The sequence below is a fragment of the Pongo abelii genome, chromosome 5 (assembly GCF_028885655.2).
Source record: "Pongo abelii isolate AG06213 chromosome 5, NHGRI_mPonAbe1-v2.0_pri, whole genome shotgun sequence".
Classification (NCBI taxonomy): Eukaryota; Metazoa; Chordata; class Mammalia; order Primates; family Hominidae; genus Pongo; species Pongo abelii.
This window is the reverse complement of record NC_071990.2, coordinates 17,780,081-17,797,672: the sequence shown is the minus strand read 5'-3', so window position 1 is coordinate 17,797,672 and position 17,592 is coordinate 17,780,081. Positions and strand designations below refer to the sequence as shown.

The window sequence follows — 17,592 nt, the reverse complement described above, 5'->3', positions numbered from 1 at the left end:
TGAGAAAGGTAGTTTGTAGGCTCAGTCCAACCTCTCCTTCTCATTCATCTGATCTTGGGGAACCTGAGGTTCCCTAACTTGAACCAGGGTGGACCTCCAGGGCCCTGAGGGCCCTAAGACAGGCAGCCTCTACCTGACAGGGGGCTTGAAGAGCATTTTGGTTTTTTTTCTTTTTTTGGAGACGGAGTCTCTCTCTGTTGTCCAGGCTGGAGTGCAGTGGCACGATCTCGGTTCACTGCAAGCTCCACCTCCTGGGCTCACGCTGTTCTCCTGCCTCAGTCTCCCAAGTAGCTGGGACTACAGGCGCCTACCACCACGCCTGGCTAATTTTTTTGTATTTTTAGTAGAGACGGGGTTTCACTGTGTTAGCCAGGATGGTTTCGATCTCCCGACCTCGTGATCCGCCCGCCTTGGCCTTCCAAAGTGCTGGGATTACAGGCGTGAGCCACCACGCCCAGCCAAGCATTTTGTTTTTCACAGTTGAGCTCTTCCCTTAAACATTGGCTTTCTCACTTTACTCTTTGAGCCTATCTGGGAAGAATTTGAGCATAGAGAATTGTGGCATATGTGCTGCCAAGGCAAGCACATGGTGAGAGAATTATCAGATCTCTGGCATTTCAAATTGGGGATTCTGTTGCAGGAATAAAGCTTTTGGCCTTTTCGTTATTTCTGTTTATGAAGTTTTTGCCTAGGGGGCCTCTTTTTTTGATTATAAAAATGAAATACAGGGCTGGGCGTGGTGGCTCATGCCTGTAAATCACAGCACTTTGGGAGGCCCAGGTGGGCAAATCACCTGAGGTCAGGAGTTCGAGACCAGCCTGACCAACATGGCAAAACCCCATATCTACAAAAAATACAAAAGTTAGCCAGGCATCGTGGCACATGGCTGTAATCCCAGCTACTCGGAAGGCTGAGGCAGGAGAATCGCTTGAACCCAGGAGGCAGAGGTTGAGTCAAGATTGCATCACTACACTCCAGCCTGGGCGACAGAATGAGACTCCTTATCAAAAAAAAAAAAAAGAAAGAAATTTAAATTAAAGGCCAGGCATGGTGGATCACATCTGTAATCCCAGTAATTTGGGAGGCCGAGACGGGCAGATAGCTTGAGGCCAGGACTTGGAGACCAGCCTGGGCAACATAGTGAAACCCCATCTCTACTAAAAATACAGAAATTAGCCAGGCATGGTGGTTCGCACCTGTAATCCCAGCACTTTGGGAGGCTGAGGCAGGCAGATTACTTGAGGCCAAGAGTTCGAGACCAGCCTGGCTAACATGGTGAAACCCTGTCTCTACTAAAAATACAAAAATTAGCCAGGTATGGTGGTGCATGCCTGAAATCCTAGCTACTCGGGAGGCCGGAGCACGAGAATCACTTGAACCTGAGAGGCGGAGGTTGCAGTGACCCAAGATCACACCACTACACTCCAGCCTGAGCGATAGAGCGAGAGTCTGTTTCAAAAAAAGAAAGGAAAGAAAGAAAGGAAGGAAGGGAAAAGAGAGGGAGGAAGGCGGGGAGGGGGAAGTGGGGGGTGGGGAGAGAGAGAGAGAGAGAGAGCCAGCCAGCCAGCCAGCCAGACTGTGGAAAAACAAGTGTAATGTATTCATATAAAGAGTATAGAGGCCAGGCATGGTGGCTAATGCCTATAATCCCAGCACTTTGGGAAGCTGAGGCAGGTGGCTCACCTGCAAGACCAGCCTGGCCATCTCTACTAAAAATTTAAAAATAAAAATTTAGCCAGGCATGGTGGCAGGTGCCTGTAACCCCAGCTACCCGGGAGGCTGAGGCAGGAGAATCGCTTGAACCCAGGAGGTGGAGATTGCAGTGATCCGAGATCGCGCCATTGCACTTCAGTCTGGGCAATAAGAGCGAAACTCTGTCTCCAAAAAAAAAAAAAAAAAAGTATAGAACCATGAAGAAAAAAGTGGGAAAAAGCAACTTTATGAGAAAGTTTGGCAATTTCTGTCTTTAAACAGTAAGAGTAGAGTGTTAAGATTAGCCACTGGGGCTTTTGGCCCTGCAGTGCAGGTGGACCATAGCTAGGAATCAAGATTCATTCCACTCTGCTACTTCCCCACCGATTGGGAGGAATCCCAGAGACATTCCGAAGTGATGTTCAGACATCAGAATCACATTAATGGGTCATTTAACAACCTGCCTGAGCAACAAGTCTGCTGTGAGTGATCTTTTGGAAGCCTGAGTGGATACAGGGTGTTCAGGAGGATGTAGACTCCAAACTCCAGGTGGAGGAACTCCCATTGGAGAGAGCTCATTGCTTCAGCGGACGTTACAGAATCTAGACATCTCTAGTCGCTAACTCTGCAGAGTTTACAGGTGGTATCAGTTTAATCATTTAGCCCTCCCAGATCATAGGTTTCTTATTTTAATCAATTACTACCTTCTTATATATAAATTAACTCCTTCAATAATCAATGAGTATTTAGTAAGCATTTGTTAATTCCTCTGATCCTCTCAGCCAAACCAATTGGAGTCATCAGTGGCCTGGGGCACAGTGTTAACATGAGTTATTCTTTTGTATCCCAGATCAGGCCTTGCTCTCCAGTGTTGATTTTGTCCATATTGAAGTCATATTTATGGCTGAGTGCAGTGGCTCACCCTTGTAATCCCAGCACTTTGGGAGGCTGAGGTGGATGGATCACTTGAGGTCAGGAGTTCGAGACCACCCTAGCCAACATGGTGAATCCCAGTCTGTCTTAAAAATACAAAAATTTAGCCGGGTGTGGTGAAGTATGCCTGTAGCCTCAGCTATTCAGGAGGCTGAGACAGGAGCACCACCTGAACCTGGGAGGTGGAGGCCGCATTTAGAGCTGAGATCGCACCACTGCACTTCGGCCTGGGTGACAGAGCAAGACTTCATCACAAAAAAAAAAAAAAAAAAAAAAAAATCATGTTTCCCCCTACCCCATCCTTTACCCAGTTCCAGTGGAGCTTCCCTCTGGGGCATACACATAGTCTCTGATGCAAGTGCTGATGTGCTGGTGGCTGGACGGTGTTCACTGTGATTCCCCTCTACTGCTAGGTGGCTTCCCGATAATAAGCCTGTCTGCCTGGTGGTCATCCCCTTGGTGGTCTTATTTGAAGATCCTCTTTCCTCTCATGTGGTTTCAGACGAAGCTCCTTCACAAACACTGGGATAAAGGTTTTTAACTGATTGGCATTGGCATGAGGGAGCTTGGCTAGTTTTTAGCAGTGCTGCTGATTGATGCTCATGCTCCATGCTTTGGCAAAAATCTAACTAACATGATTGGGAAGAAGCTGGAGTTTTCTGGCTGATGAAGGTGTTCTGTATTCTTCATTGAGGAATGTTCCTTTTCAATTATGAACACCCCACCCCCAACACATACACACACACACACCCCACCTCCCAATTCCATTTGCCTCCCAGATTTTGGTTAAACTCTAACAGCAGCTATTCTTCTGTATGTGTGCAACAGCACTGAAAAGTATTATTGGTATTATTACTGCTGTTATTGATGGCTTTATTGCTGTTGACAGCAGAGCAATTCAGTCAGTAGTACTTCCAGATATATATTCACCTACATTATCCCAGTAATAGGTAAGAATAATGTATTTTTTAGTTTCTAGAGTAAATACTGATCTAAAACCCAATTCATTTGAATTAAAAGTAAAAAGAAACCTAGTATTTGTGGACAATAATGCCTTCTTCCCAAGGGTTTGAAATAGGAGTCAGACAAAATAAGAATCATCTCTTTTTTCAATGTCAATGGCAGCTCTAAAGAAAGAGCAACTTTGCCAAGCGCAATGGCTCTCTCCTGTAATCCCGGCACTTTGGGAAGCCAAAGTGGGAGGATTGCTTGAGGCCAGGAGTTCGAGACCAGCCTGGGCAACATAGTGAGACTTCATCTCTACAAAACATTTTAAAAATAACAGTTAAGGGGCTGACAAAGGGTCATGCATAGTGCCAGTTTGTTCCATCTGGGATCAAATAGTTCTTTTTTTCTCCAAAGATCTATTTTCCCTCAATTCAGTTTGTTAGACATTTTGGTGTTAATTAATTCTAATTCTCTTTCTCATATAAATACCCCGCTACCAGCACCACTACCACCGCCATTTTTTCTTTTCCATTCTTGGGATGATGGGTCGGTTTGAGCTCATTGCATAGTTACCTACTAAGTAAAGAAAAAACTAATGAGGACGAGAAAGTGCTATGCCCAAAGTAAACGTGGTCCTTTCTTTTTTCCTAAAATACTTACCTCTTTGAGATCTTGGCTTTGGGCATCTGGCTCACTATTTAAAACAGTTTATTCAAGAGAAGGAAAATGATAGGAAAAATAAACCTGTGGACAATCTCTTGATATTTGGTTGGTATTTTGAGAAAGGACTGAATAATCTTTGGCTTCTGTCCTGGGCCACATCATAGAGTCAGATTGACTTGCTGATTTGGATGGTCTGTTTTCAAATATGCTGTGTGTAGGGTAAAGACTTGAAACTGGTTAATTGATTTGAAAAGAAAATATCATCAAAGATGTCCGTGAGAAAGGTGTTTCCAGACTAATGTTAGGGATCAGAGGCTAAACAAAAACCCAGTCCCTAGACCTCCACCACAGCTGTGTGTGGTGAGGGCGGATCTGGGAGTTCGGGAATGGGGCTTACAAGACTCCACTGTGGGAGTCTCAGAGGAAGGACGGATTGAGTTGCTCTCTCTTCTGTATTTGCACTTCGATTTGTGGCCACTCATCACGCCTGGTGAGTAGTGGTAGTGCTGTGTCATGACAGCCGCTGGTGCAGTTTCAAATAGCCTCACTCACGTGGCCTGTGTCAGCATGGAACCTTGGGGTGAGATCCCCTCTGCCTCACTCATTTGGGATCATGTGTGTTTCTGCACTACTGACTGACAATGGAAATGTGGATTATATATCTTATTCAGTATCTCGTAGCAAAAACCCTATAATGCAGTTTTATAAAATGGTGTGTTTTCCAGCTTCTCTGGAAAAGATTTATAAACACTGTTAGGACAGTTGGGCTCCATCTAAATATAAATGGATGGCAAGTACTGTAGCACCCTGTCCTTTCTTTTTTAAACCCAGAGCCTATATACTGTTTGAGAAATATGTGTATATATTTTTTTAATTCTGAAAGAACTTTTCTTCTCTAGAGCTTACATTTAAAGTGTCTTCAGATGCACTCAAAAATTTTTTACCATATTTCTCATGTTTTTTTAGAAGTTACAGGAGTTTGTCAGAAGTTCTGATGCTTAGGAATACATAGGTTGTTATTATATAGATAATGTTTTACCCACCCAGGATCTACGTTTGCATAAGATTTTTTGTTTGTTTTTTGGTTTGGGTTTTTTCCCCCAGTTTCTTTTCTTTTCTTTCTTTTTTTGAGATGGAGTCTTACTCTGTCCCCCAGGCTGGAGTGCAGTGACACAATCTCAGCTCACTGCAACCTCCGCCTCTGGGTTAAGCAATTCTCCTGCCTCAGCCTCCCAAGTAGCTGGGACTGCAGGCGCATGCCACCACGCTGGACTAGTTTTTGTGTTTTTAGTAGAGATAGGGTCTCACCATGTTAGCCAGGCAGATCTCGAACTCCTGACCTCAAGTGATCGCCCACCTCAGCTTCCCGAAATGCTGGGATTACAGGCGTGAGCCACGACGCCTGGCCCCCAGTTTATTTTCCATCAGCTTTTTAAGTGATATATTTTAGGTCATGAGGTCAGGAGATTGAGACCATCTTGGCTAACATGGTGAAACCCCATCTCTACTAAAAATACAAAAAATTAGCCAGACGTGGTGGTGGGCGCCTGTAGTCCCAGCTACTGGGGAGGCTGAGGCAGGAGAATGGCTTGAACCTGGGAGGCGGAGCTTGCAGTGAGCCAAGATCGCGCCACTGCACTCCAGCCTGGGCAACAGAGCAAGGCTCCGTCTCAAAAAAAAAAAAGCGATATATTTTAGGGACTCATGTCAGGACTCTACAAAGAAAACTATTTTGCTTCTTTGAAAACATGCTGAATTTTAGAATTTTATATCAATAAAACAGTATCTTTTTTAAAAGTATCACTCTTTCACAGAATACTAATTGTAAGCAAAACATTGGGGGTAAGAGTACCACATCAGTTTATTACCAAGTGAATGTCCTACCCCAGCCAATTAGTTAGTTATCTGAGTTCAAAACCTGACCCTGTCACTTTGTAGCCACGTGACGTAGATCAGCTGTTTAGCCTTTTTGAGCTCCAGTTTCCTCATTTTTAAAATCGGGATGATGTCCAGACTTAGGCTTGTTGCAAAGCTTCCATGAGGTGATGCATGCAAAGCAGATAGAATTTCTACCTGAGATGTAGCCAGGAGCTAGTAGAGTTATTGTTGCCATTGTGGTTGTCATTTTTATTAAAACAACTTACCTATACTGAGCTTTTCTTGTGATTTTAAAAAAATTGATTCTTTTCGTTTTGAATTATTTAACTTTATTGTTTGAAGCTAACATGCTATCTTTTTCTCTTAATACTAATATAGAAAATTAGTACAATTTACATGTGTATTTTACAAGTTGGTAGGGTATCTTGGAAAAATCAGTCAATAGCAATCATCAGGTAATATAAAAATTCCTCGTGAGTCACTTTAATTTTCAGCTTCTTTTCTGGAAATTAAACTGAGTGCCAATGTGTGGGAATACAGCATAAATGGCACTGAATAGCAGGCAAATGTGTGAATGTACAAGGAGAAAATCATGTCCCAGACTGGTCTGAGAATGCATCTCTCAGTCCAATGTAGTTCTGGGAAATATTAATGTGATGATGATTTTCTTGTTCTACTATTAAGATTGTCTAACATTCTCCTTCCCTACACTGTCCTCACTTAGTGATGTCAGTAACTTTCTCCATTTGTACATGTGACCAGAGCCTTGATCTTTCTCCACAGTATCCAGCTCATTGGTCATTACCAAGTTGATGTCCTGCCCAGCCCATTAGGATTTACCTATACCACAACCATCATGGTAGCTCATTGGAGCAAGATCTGTTAGTACATCTATACCTTTTCACCCATGTGCATGGTCGTGAGCTCTGTGTCTGTACACGTGAGATGTTAGAAACAGGTTTTTATTATTTTTGCAAGTGAATTGTCCTTTTAGATACTAGTCTGAGAAATTGCCAGACCATATCCTTAAGCAATATTTTCAAACATGTGCTGTGATCTGTAAGTTTCCTCCCACTTAGAGAAATTCAAGAGTAATAAGATTTGTGGTGAAAGTCAATCTTTGTCATATACCAAAACTGATATTAAATGGACATAGAAATGAATTACCATAAAGAAAGATCAAATCTTATGTGCTTCTGTGTTTGGAGTTGTCCTAGATTTCGTGAAGTTTTTCTTCCCAGTGGATAAGATCACATTCCCCTCTCTTCCCCCATCTGCTGGTAGTAGGTTAATGATTTATCTAAACGTTAGGATGAGCTCATCAAATTGAAGAAAGTAGCATAGAGGATGTGGAGAATGTATACTTATAAAGGGCATTTATCTGCAATGTCTGTAACAAGGAATTTGAGAGGATTTCCCTGATGTGGCCCCTCAGGCCTCTCACAAAAAGCTTATTGGCTGGCTAGATACCTTGCTAGAGGAAGCTCCCACAGGGCTGCAGTGCCTGGCATGAATGCTTGTTTTAGCTGCCACTAAGACACCCTGCCTTGTCTCTTGGCTCACTAGACCCAGTTCAAAATGTGGTTCAGGTCCTGGAGAAACAATACCTAGAAGAAAAGAGAAGTGCCCTAGAGGAGCAGCGGCTCATGTATGAGCGGGAACTGGAGCAACTCCGCCAGCAGCTGTCCCCCGACAGGCAGCCGCAGAGCAGCGGCCCCGACCGCCTGGCCTACAGCAGCCAGACAGCACAGCAGAAGGTGACCCAGTGGGCAGAAGAGAGGTAAGAAGAGTCAAGGCCCCAAGGCCGTGGGTCTTTGAGGGACGGGTTTGTAAGACATGTCAGGGACAAACCTAGCAACAAGACAACTCTTAATCCCATATGTGATATTGCCAATTAGCTTTTCCTTTCACAGATATTGTCCACCTTAAGTATGTTTACTATAATGTTAGCTGTTAAAGACCCCTCCTACCCCCAAACCCTTTACCCTTCAGTAAAAATGGTGCCAAGTTGCAAGGGTTAGACAGGTATGTATTGAAATCTAGAAAGTTTGAATAATTTCTTTAACACGAAAGCATTTTTTTCTTATTTCTCATACTTTTGAATCTATTTAAATACAACTTCAGTGCTGATTAATCTACTAAATGTGAAAGTTTAAGATTTATAGCTGGGTGCAGTGGCTTACACCTGTAATCCTAGCACTTTGGGAAGCTGAGGCGGGAGGATCACTTGAGCCCAGGAGTTTGAAACCAGCCTAGACAACATAGCGAGACCTTGTCTCTACAAAAAGTAAAAATTACCCAGGCGTGGTGGTGCATGCCTATAAGGTCACTGGGAGGATCGCTTGAGCCCAAGAGTTTAAGACCAGCCTGAGCAACATAGCGAGACCTTGTCTCTACAAAAAATAAAAAATTAGCCTGGTATGGTGGCTCATGCCTATAATCCCAGCTACTTGGGAGGCTAAGGAGGGAGGGTCACTTGAGCCCCAGAGATCAAGGCTTTAGTGAGCTGCAATCGTGCCACCACACTCCAGCCTGGGTGACAGAAAGGACCTGACCTGACTCAGGCCAGGTGTGGTGGCTCAGGCCTGTAATCCCAGCACTTTGGGAGGCCAAGGTGGGCGGATCGCCTGAGGTCAGGAGTTCGAGACCAGCCTGGCCAGCATGGTGAAACCCTGTCTCTACTAAAAATACAGAAGAAAAAAATAGCTGCTTATGGTAGCAGGAGCCTGTAATCCCAGCTACTTGGGAGGCTGAGGCAGGAGAATTGCTTGAACCCAGGAGGCGAAGGTAACAGTGAGCCAAGATCGCATCATTGCACTCCAGCGTGGGTGACAAGAGTGAGATTTGTCTCAAAAAAAAAAAAAAGAATCTGACTGAAAAAAAAAGATTTATGACTTTAAAACATTTATATCAGAACTCTCAAAGAAGAGAGTGGTAGAGTGTGGGCAGCAAGCCACCCAGGTGCCAAGGCAAGAGACCAAGGGCACAAGCTGTTCCAGTATAATAAAGAAAATATATAGAATAAGAATAGTTATACTAGAAATAGATTATAGATATGATTATATATTAATATCATTAATCATTAGTTTGTAGCATTACTCTTTATTCCAATATTATAATAATCTTTGTTCTACAGTTATCACCTAGGAAAAACCAGGCCATACAGAGATAGGAGCTGAAGGGACATGGTGAGAAGTGACCAGAAGACAAGAGTGTAAGCCCTCTGTTACGCCCGGACAGGGCCACTAGAGGACTCCCTGGTCTAGTGGTAAGGCCAGTGCCTGAGAAGGCGCCCATTACCTAGCGGGCCTTGGTCTAGCAGTAGCGTCAGTGCCTGGGGAAGGCACTCGTTACTTAGCAGACCAGGAAAGGGAGTCTCCCTTTTCCCAGGGGAGTTAGAGAAGATTCTGCTCCACCACCTCTTGTGGAAGGCCTGACATGAGTCAGGCCCGCCCACAGCCATCCGGAGGCCTAACCGTCTCCTTGTGATGCTGTGCTTCAGTGGTCACTCTCCTGGTCTGCTTTCATGTTCCACCCTGTACGCCTGGCTCTGCCTTCTAGATAGCAGTAACAGGATTAGTGAAAGTACTAAAAGTCTTTGAAATACATAGAAGAAATAATGGCGTAAGCTGTCCTCTCTCTGTCTCCGCCTTGGCTGCCAAACAGGGAAGGGCCCCTTGTCCAGTGGACACATGACTTGCGTGACCTTACCTATCATTGGTGATGGCTCACACTCCTTCCCCTGCCCCCTTTTCTTGTGTCCAATAGATAACAGTGCAGCCAGGCATTCGGGGCCACTACCGGTCTCTGCGTCTAGGTAGTGGTCCCCCGGGCCCAGCTGTCTTTTCTTCTATCTCTTTGTCTTGTGTCTTTATTTCTACGATCTCTTGTCTCCACACACAAGGAGAAAAATCCACAGACCCAGTAGGGCTGGACCCTACAGTGGAGGAAATGGTAATAATAATAATCACCACTACCATAATAAGGACAATAGTTTATTGAAGACTTCGGTTGTGTTCTTGCCATAGTCCAGTCTTTTATTTAACATCCCAGCAGCAGTATGCCATAGGAACTATTATCCCTGTCTTATAGGTCAGGCAATCAGTTTAAATATCCTGCCTTAATCAACCATCTAGTAAGTGAAAAAAACAGAGTTTGAACCCAGGTCTCTCTGCAGTCTCCTAATAACACCTGTGTTATGATAATAATTAATAGTAGTAATAAAAGCAGCACGTGGCTGGGTGCGGTGGCTCACGCCTATAATCCCAGCACTTTGGGAGGCTGAGGTGGGTGGATCATGAGGTCAGGAGTTCAAGACCAGCCTGGCCAAGATGGTGAAACCCCGTCTCTACTAAAAATACAAAAATAAGCCAGGTGCGATGGTGGGCGCCTATAATCCCAGCTACTCGGGAGGTTGAGGCAGAAGAATTGCTTGAACCCGGGAGGCGGAGGTTGCAGTGATCTGAGATTGCGCCACTGCACTCTAGCCTGGGTGACAGAGCAAGACTGTCTCAAAAAATAAAAATTAAAAAAAAAAGCCGGGCACGGTAGCTCATGCCTGTAATCCCAGCACTTTGGGAGGCCAAGGTGGGTGGATCACGAGGTCAGGAGATCGAGACCATCCTGGCTAACAAGGTGAAACCCCATCTGTACTAAAAATACAAAAATTAGCCAGGCGTGGTGGTAGGCACCTATAGTCCCAGCTACTCGGGAGACTGAGGCAGGAGAATGGCGTGAACCTGGAAGGCGGAGCTTGCAGTGAGCTGAGATCATGCCACTGTACTCCAGCCTGGGCAACAGAGCAAGACTCCATCTCAAAAAAAAAAAAAAAAAAAAAAAAGGCAGCACCTTACATCTATAGACCATTTATACCATGTACCAGGTACTAATTGCTGTTCCTGTATTCCTCTAATCCTCACAACTGCTACTGCCTTTACACATAAGGAAACTAGGCTGAGAGGTTAAATGATTTACCCAGATGGTCAGTTAGCTGGTAAGTTGGGCGATGGGATCAGAGCCATGGCAGTCTGACTCTAGAGCTCTTCCTGTAACTCACACACACACTGCAGCTCTCACTAGCAATGAGATGCAGAGCACAGGCCACACCCGGGAAAGATGACTCCCAAGAGGAGAAAAGAGAACCTTGCCCTGCAGTGCAAGGCTCGCAACAGTCATGCACTTGTTAATGTTAAATAAAGAGAAGAGAGTCAATTATATTTTCCCCAGGAGCTACCTGCTCATCTGTCTGGATACTGAAATAGGAAGATCTATCATACTTATATTACTCTTCTTTCTGAGATGGAGTTTCACTCTTCTCGCCCAGGCTAGAGTGCAAGGCTGGAGTGCAATGGCATGATATCCGCTCACTGCAACCTCCGCCTCCTAGGTTCAAGCGATTCTCCTACCTCAGCCTCCCACGTAGCTGGGATTACAGGTGCCCACCACCATACCTGGCTAATTTTTGTATTTTTAGTAGAGATGGGGTTTCACCATGTTGGCCAGGCTGGTCTTGAACCCCTGACCTCAGGTGATCCGCCCGCCTCAGCCTCCCAAAGTGCTGGGATTATAGGTGTGAGCCACTGCACCGGGTGTTATGTTACTTTTTATACTTTATTGTACCTGGAAGGAACAGACAAAAGTTACCAGATGGTCTTTTTTCTGAAGAGCTGCCTTTTACACATTTACTGTGAGCTGGTGGCTTTACGCCAAGCAACAGCTCGCTGTTGAGGGTAACTGATTTAATTGTACCCATTGATATCCTTTCTATTTACTAAACAGTGTAAAAGATAAAAACAAAAGTGTCTTCAAAAGGAGGCATACATGTAGCCAACAAAGCATATTAAAAAGTGTTCAGTATCACCAATGATTAGGGAAATGCAAATCAAAACCACAGTGAGATACCATCTCACACCAGTCAGAATGGCTATTATTAAAAAGTCAAAAAATAACAGATTCTGGCAAAGTTGCAAAGAAAAGGGAACCCTTATACACTGTTGGTGAGAGGGTAAATTAATTCAATCATTGTGGAAAGCAATGTGGCAATTTTTTAAAGAGCTGAAAACAGAACTATCATTTCACCCAGCCATCTCACTATGTGGTATATACCCAAAGAAATATAAGTTGTTCTACCATAAAGACACATGCACATGTATATTCATTGCAGCACTATTCACAATAGGAAAGACATGGAATCAACCTAAATGTCCAATGATAGACTGGATAAAGAAAACGTGGTACATGTATACCATGGAATACTATGCAGCCATGAAAAACAACAAGATCATGTCCTTTGCAAGAACATGGATGGAACTGGAGGCCATCATTCTTAGAAAACGAATGCAGGAACAGAAAACCAGATATCATGTGTTCTCACTAATAAGTGAGAGCTAAATCATGGGAACCGATGGACAGAAAGAGGGGAACAACAGACATTGGGGCCTGTGGGAGGAGGAGGGAGAGGCTCAGGAAAAAAAAAAAAAAAAAAACTGCCAAGTACTATGCTTACTACCTGGGTAATTAAATAATCCATACATCAAACCCCTTAGTCATGAGTTTACCTGTGTAACAAACCTGTGCATGTACCCCTGAACCTAAAATAAGTCAAAATATTTAAATTTTAAGAAACAAAAGTATCTGATAAAGAAGGTGGTTTGCTTTTAATCATAGTGTTTTTCAGTTAAATAGTTAAAAATATTTTTTTGATTTCCCTTAATTCCAGATTAATTTTCTTTGGGGCTTAAATTCTTAAAAGAAAGGAAAAGTGTAGAAGTCGGGTACAGTGGCACATGCCTATAGTCTCAGCTGCTCCAGAGGCTGAGGCAGGAGGATCACCTGAGTCCAGGAGTTTCAAGCTGTAGCGCACTGTGATCATGCCTCTGAATAGCCACTGCACTGCAGCCTGGGCAACATAGGGAGACCCTATCTCCAAGAAAAAGAGAGAGAGAGAAGGAAAGAAAGAAAAAGGGAGGGAGAGAAGGAAAGAAGGAAGAAAAAAAAGATGAGATATTTTGGGAATGTCATTCAAAGACAAGAATAGTTGCATTATTGATTTTGTCAAGTTTCACTGGATAAAATTAAGATGTCATTAACTGTATGTGGTTATATAAGAAGCTAGAACACTTACTTAAGTAAATGTTGATGGGCTGTGAAATAATGAAGGACTCTTACTTACATGAATGTTGATGGGTTGAGAATCAAGCATATTTAAACGCTAGTGAGAATTACAAAGAAAGCCACAGATGTCGTTTATTCTGTTTGTACACTTAGAATGTAGTATGAAACAAGATATAAACTTGTGGAAAAATTAAATCATAGTAAATTAAAGAACAGTTTCATTCAACAATAGGAAACATTATGATTATATATTAATAGTTAGTTGTTTGTTTTCTATCTCCTACCCTGGAAAATGAGTTGCAAGGGACAGGGAATCCTTTGAAGTATCCCTAGTGCCTAGAATGATGTGGTCACCTGGTAGGTATTTAGTAAATATTGTATGCATTGATTGTGTGAATGTATTGAAGTGAAAAGCAAGCATGTAATCGCTAAGTGAACAGACTGCACAGTAAGCTTGTTGGTTGTTCAGTGGAAGATGAGACTTCAGTGAAGCTGAGTCTTCTACAGAGATTTTCAGGGAGAAGGAAGGATTTCAAGTGCATTTGAGAGGTAGAGTTTGACCAGCAGAGAGAAAGTAGAAGGACATTTTGGCTGGGCAGATTGGCATGAACAGATGAGAAGCAATGGAAGAGAATTAAGATGTATTTGGGAGACTGCAAAAGAACTGTTTCATGTAGTCTAGAACAGGGGTCCCCAATCCCCAGACCACAAACTGGTACAGGTCCGTGACCTGTTAGGAACCAGACTGCACAGCAGGAGGTGAATAGTGGGCCAGCAAGCGAAGCTTCATCTGTGTCTACAGCTGCTCCCCATCGCTTGCATTACTGCCTGAGCTCCACCTCCTGTCAGATCAGCAGTGGCATTAGATTCTCATAGGAGCACAAACCCTATTATGAACTGTACATGCGAGAGATCTAGGTTGCATGTTCCTTATAAGAGTCTGAAGCCTGATGATCTATCACTGTCTACCAACACCCCCAGATGGAACTGTCTAGTTGCAGGAGAACAAACTCAGGGCTCCCACTGATTCTACATTATGGTGAGCTGTATCATTATTTCATTGTCTATTACAATATAATAATAGAAATAAAGTACACAATAAATGTAATGCACTAGAGTCATCCCAAAACTCTCCCTTTCCCCAACCTCGGTCCATGGAAAAGTTGTCTTCCATGAAACTAGTCCCTGGTGCCAAAAAGGTTGGGGACCACTGGTGTAGAAGGTGATTTATGGAAGTGTAGGGAAAATTAAGTTCAAAACTATTAGGTGGGGGTGGTGGGAGGGTACAGACTCGGAGCTTGGGATTTATTTTATGGGAGAAGAGGAGCCCTGCAAGGCCTTGAGCCAAAGAACGGCCTGAGGAAGGCAGGGCTTGATAAGGACTGTCTTGCAGTGGAGCAAGAAGAGCCTGGGTGCTGTGAGATTATTGAGAAGGGTGTAAGAGCCCTGAGCCAGGGATATGATAAAACACAGAGAGACTTAGGAGATGCTTCAAAGGAAGAATCAATAGGCTTATTTTTTGGACATTGTAGAAAAGAGAAGAGACTGAGCCGACTGAACAAATCTAAGCGTGGGTGACTGGAAAAATGGTATCATCTTTTTTCTTTTTTTTTAATAGAGATGAGGTCTTGCTATGTTGCCCAGGCTGGTCTTGAACTCCTGGCCTCAAGTGATCCTCCCACCTCAGCTTCCCAAAGTGTTGGGATTATACCCGTGAGCCACTGCCCCCAGCTGGTAATATGGTTTTAAGAAACTGTTTTGTTTACATTAGCATCCTCACAGCGTGCATCCTCTGTCATTTCTAAGGTGATGAGTGAGGAGTAGAGATTTAGATGCTTTGTGCTCATTATTTTTCTATGATGTAAGAGTTTCCTGCAGCATATAAATGGTGGAAAAGAGAAGTTATATATGGCACAGAGCAATTGCTAGATGGAGTGACTTTAGAACCCAGATTCAAATGTGAAATACAGAAGCACTCTTTTCTTTATTCAGTGGGTCTTTTTTGAATATCCTACAATGGGTCATGGACTTGGCCAGGAGCTAGGGTAGTGCAAGCAAAAAAAGACATGATCCCTGCCCCGGGGGCACTTAACAGCCTAGTAGGAGACAGATATTAAACAAATAACTATACGAGTAAAAATGAAAAGTTCTAACTATGGCAAATGCTATGGAAGCTAAAGGCATGGGGCTGAGAGAACATATAAGAGGGTTTTGACCAATCTGGGATATTAGAGAAGCTTTTTATCAGCAAGTAATGTACAGAGAGTTGAAACGAAGAATTCCTGCTACTGCAGAACTACCTTACCATCGCATGCCTTTTGCCAACTGCAGAAGTCATGAAAAATACTTTCTTCTCCTAACTCCAGGTTTCTCTCATCTGCCAACCCCTCCCTGCCCCACCACCCTCCCTCAGCACACACAAGTCATAATCATCATTTGTTTTTTCCAAAGATTCCTGTACTGGTTTTTTGCATCCTCATATCACAGTCTGATCGTTTTCACATATTACATAATTTAAAACGTGGTTTTCAGTTAAGTCGTTCAACAATTTGCTCCCCATCAGTAGTTCTCAACAGATAGCCCATCTGTGGGCAAGAGGGAAGGATGAGGTAGTCTGGTAAAATAGTTTGAAAAATACTGCCTGAGAGGAGTTTTCTCCCGTTTTCTAATAAGATGCTCACTTAGAAATGGGATTGCAGTTTTCTTTTAGATTTTCTCGTTCCCTTTTCTGTGACACTGCAGAGATGAACTCTTCCGACAAAGCCTGGCAAAACTGCGAGAGCAGCTGGTTAAAGCTAACACCTTGGTGAGGGAAGCAAACTTCCTGGCTGAGGAAATGAGCAAACTCACCGATTACCAAGTGACTCTTCAGATCCCTGCTGCAAACCTCAGTGCCAATAGGAAGGTAAGAATGTCCCTCAAGTGAGAGGGCAAGATGCGCAGTAGTAAATATTGTAAAACAGGATCTAAAACTGAAACCCCAGAAACATGCCTGAGGAGATCCTGATATCAGCCAGAGATGTTTATTTTTTTCAAGACATTCTTTATATACCTCATTGGGTAAGAATGCTATTTAAATGATGTTCTTAGATATGTAATAAGCAGAATATACAGAATTTTAGTGGCTGAAGGACTTCCTAATTTATATGCCTTCTTTAAAACAATAAAACTGGAAACATGTATTTTGCCTGCTTTTTTTGGCATGTAAATGCCCCTTTCTGAAATGGGGGAATACGTGTAGGCTATAGTACCTGGGGTTTTTTTGTTTTTTTTTTTTTCTTTTTTTATACTGAGTCTTGCTCTGTCACCCAGGCTGGAGTGCAATGGCATGATCTCAGCTCACTGCAATCTCCGCCTCCTGGGTTCAAGCAATTCTCCTACCTCAACCTCCCGGGTAGCTGGGATTACAGGCGCGCAGTACCACACCCAGCTAATTTTTGTGTTTTTAGTAGAGATAGGGTTTTGCCATATTGGCCAGGCTAGTCTTGAACTCCTGGGTTCAGATGTTCCGCCTGCTCGGCCTCCCAAAGTGCTAGGATTACAGGCGTGAGCCACTGTGCCCAGCCTGCTATGGTACCTTTTTAAGAGTGAATTCTACAAGAAAGGAAGACTTTTTATGATACCTGACTTCAAATACACAGAACTCTTTGCAAGTGTTTGGGAGTTTCCTGTCATTTTACCTTGAAGAATTTTTCCTGTAGGGAGAAACTTTGAAGAAAATTGTTTTTCATTTTTGTTGTTGTTGTTTATCGGGGGGACCCGCCCACAATATTTCAACATAGGTTCTTTCTATTTTCCATAAGTGTCAGCCGGCTGAGAAATAAAGAGAGAGAGTACAAAGAGAGGAATTTTACAGCTGGGCCGCTGGGGGTGACATCACATATCGGTAGGACTGTGATGCCCGCCTGAGCCTCAAAACCAGCAAGTTTTTATTGAGGGTTTCAAAAGGGGAGGGGATGTAAGAACAGGGAGTAGGTACAAAGATCACATGCTTCAAAGAGCAAAAAGCAGAACTACTAATACCAGTCTAGCAAAGATCACATGCTTCTGACGGAACAGGACAAGGGCAAAAGCAGAACCACTGATAAGCGTCCAACAAAGATCACAAGGCAAAGGGCAAAGCAGAACCACTGATAAGGGTCTGTGTTCAGCGGTGCCCATATTGTCTTGATAAACATCTTAAATAACAGAAAACAAGATTCGAGAGCAGAGAACCAGTCTGACCACAAACTTACCAGGATGGAGTTTTTCCCCACCCTAGTAAGCCTGAGGGTACTGCAGGAGACCAGGGCATATCTCAGTGCTTATCTCAACCGGGTAAGACAGACATTCCCAGAGCGGCCATTTATAGACCTCCCCCCAGGA

The 17,592-nt window shown here is 43.5% G+C and overlaps 1 protein-coding gene across 8 annotated transcripts in view; it reads left to right on the top strand.

The window, feature by feature from the left end:
• Window positions 1–17,592, top strand: part of KIF13A (kinesin family member 13A) — a 233,525-nt gene that overhangs the window by 168,344 nt on the left and 47,589 nt on the right. For all 8 annotated transcript variants that reach the window (XM_024248570.3, XM_054557251.2, XM_054557252.2 and 5 more), the window contains 2 exons: window positions 7,681–7,894; window positions 15,970–16,132. In XM_024248570.3, the coding sequence (XP_024104338.1) occupies window positions 7,681–7,894; window positions 15,970–16,132 (377 nt within the window). The remainder of the gene's footprint in view (window positions 1–7,680; window positions 7,895–15,969; window positions 16,133–17,592) is intronic.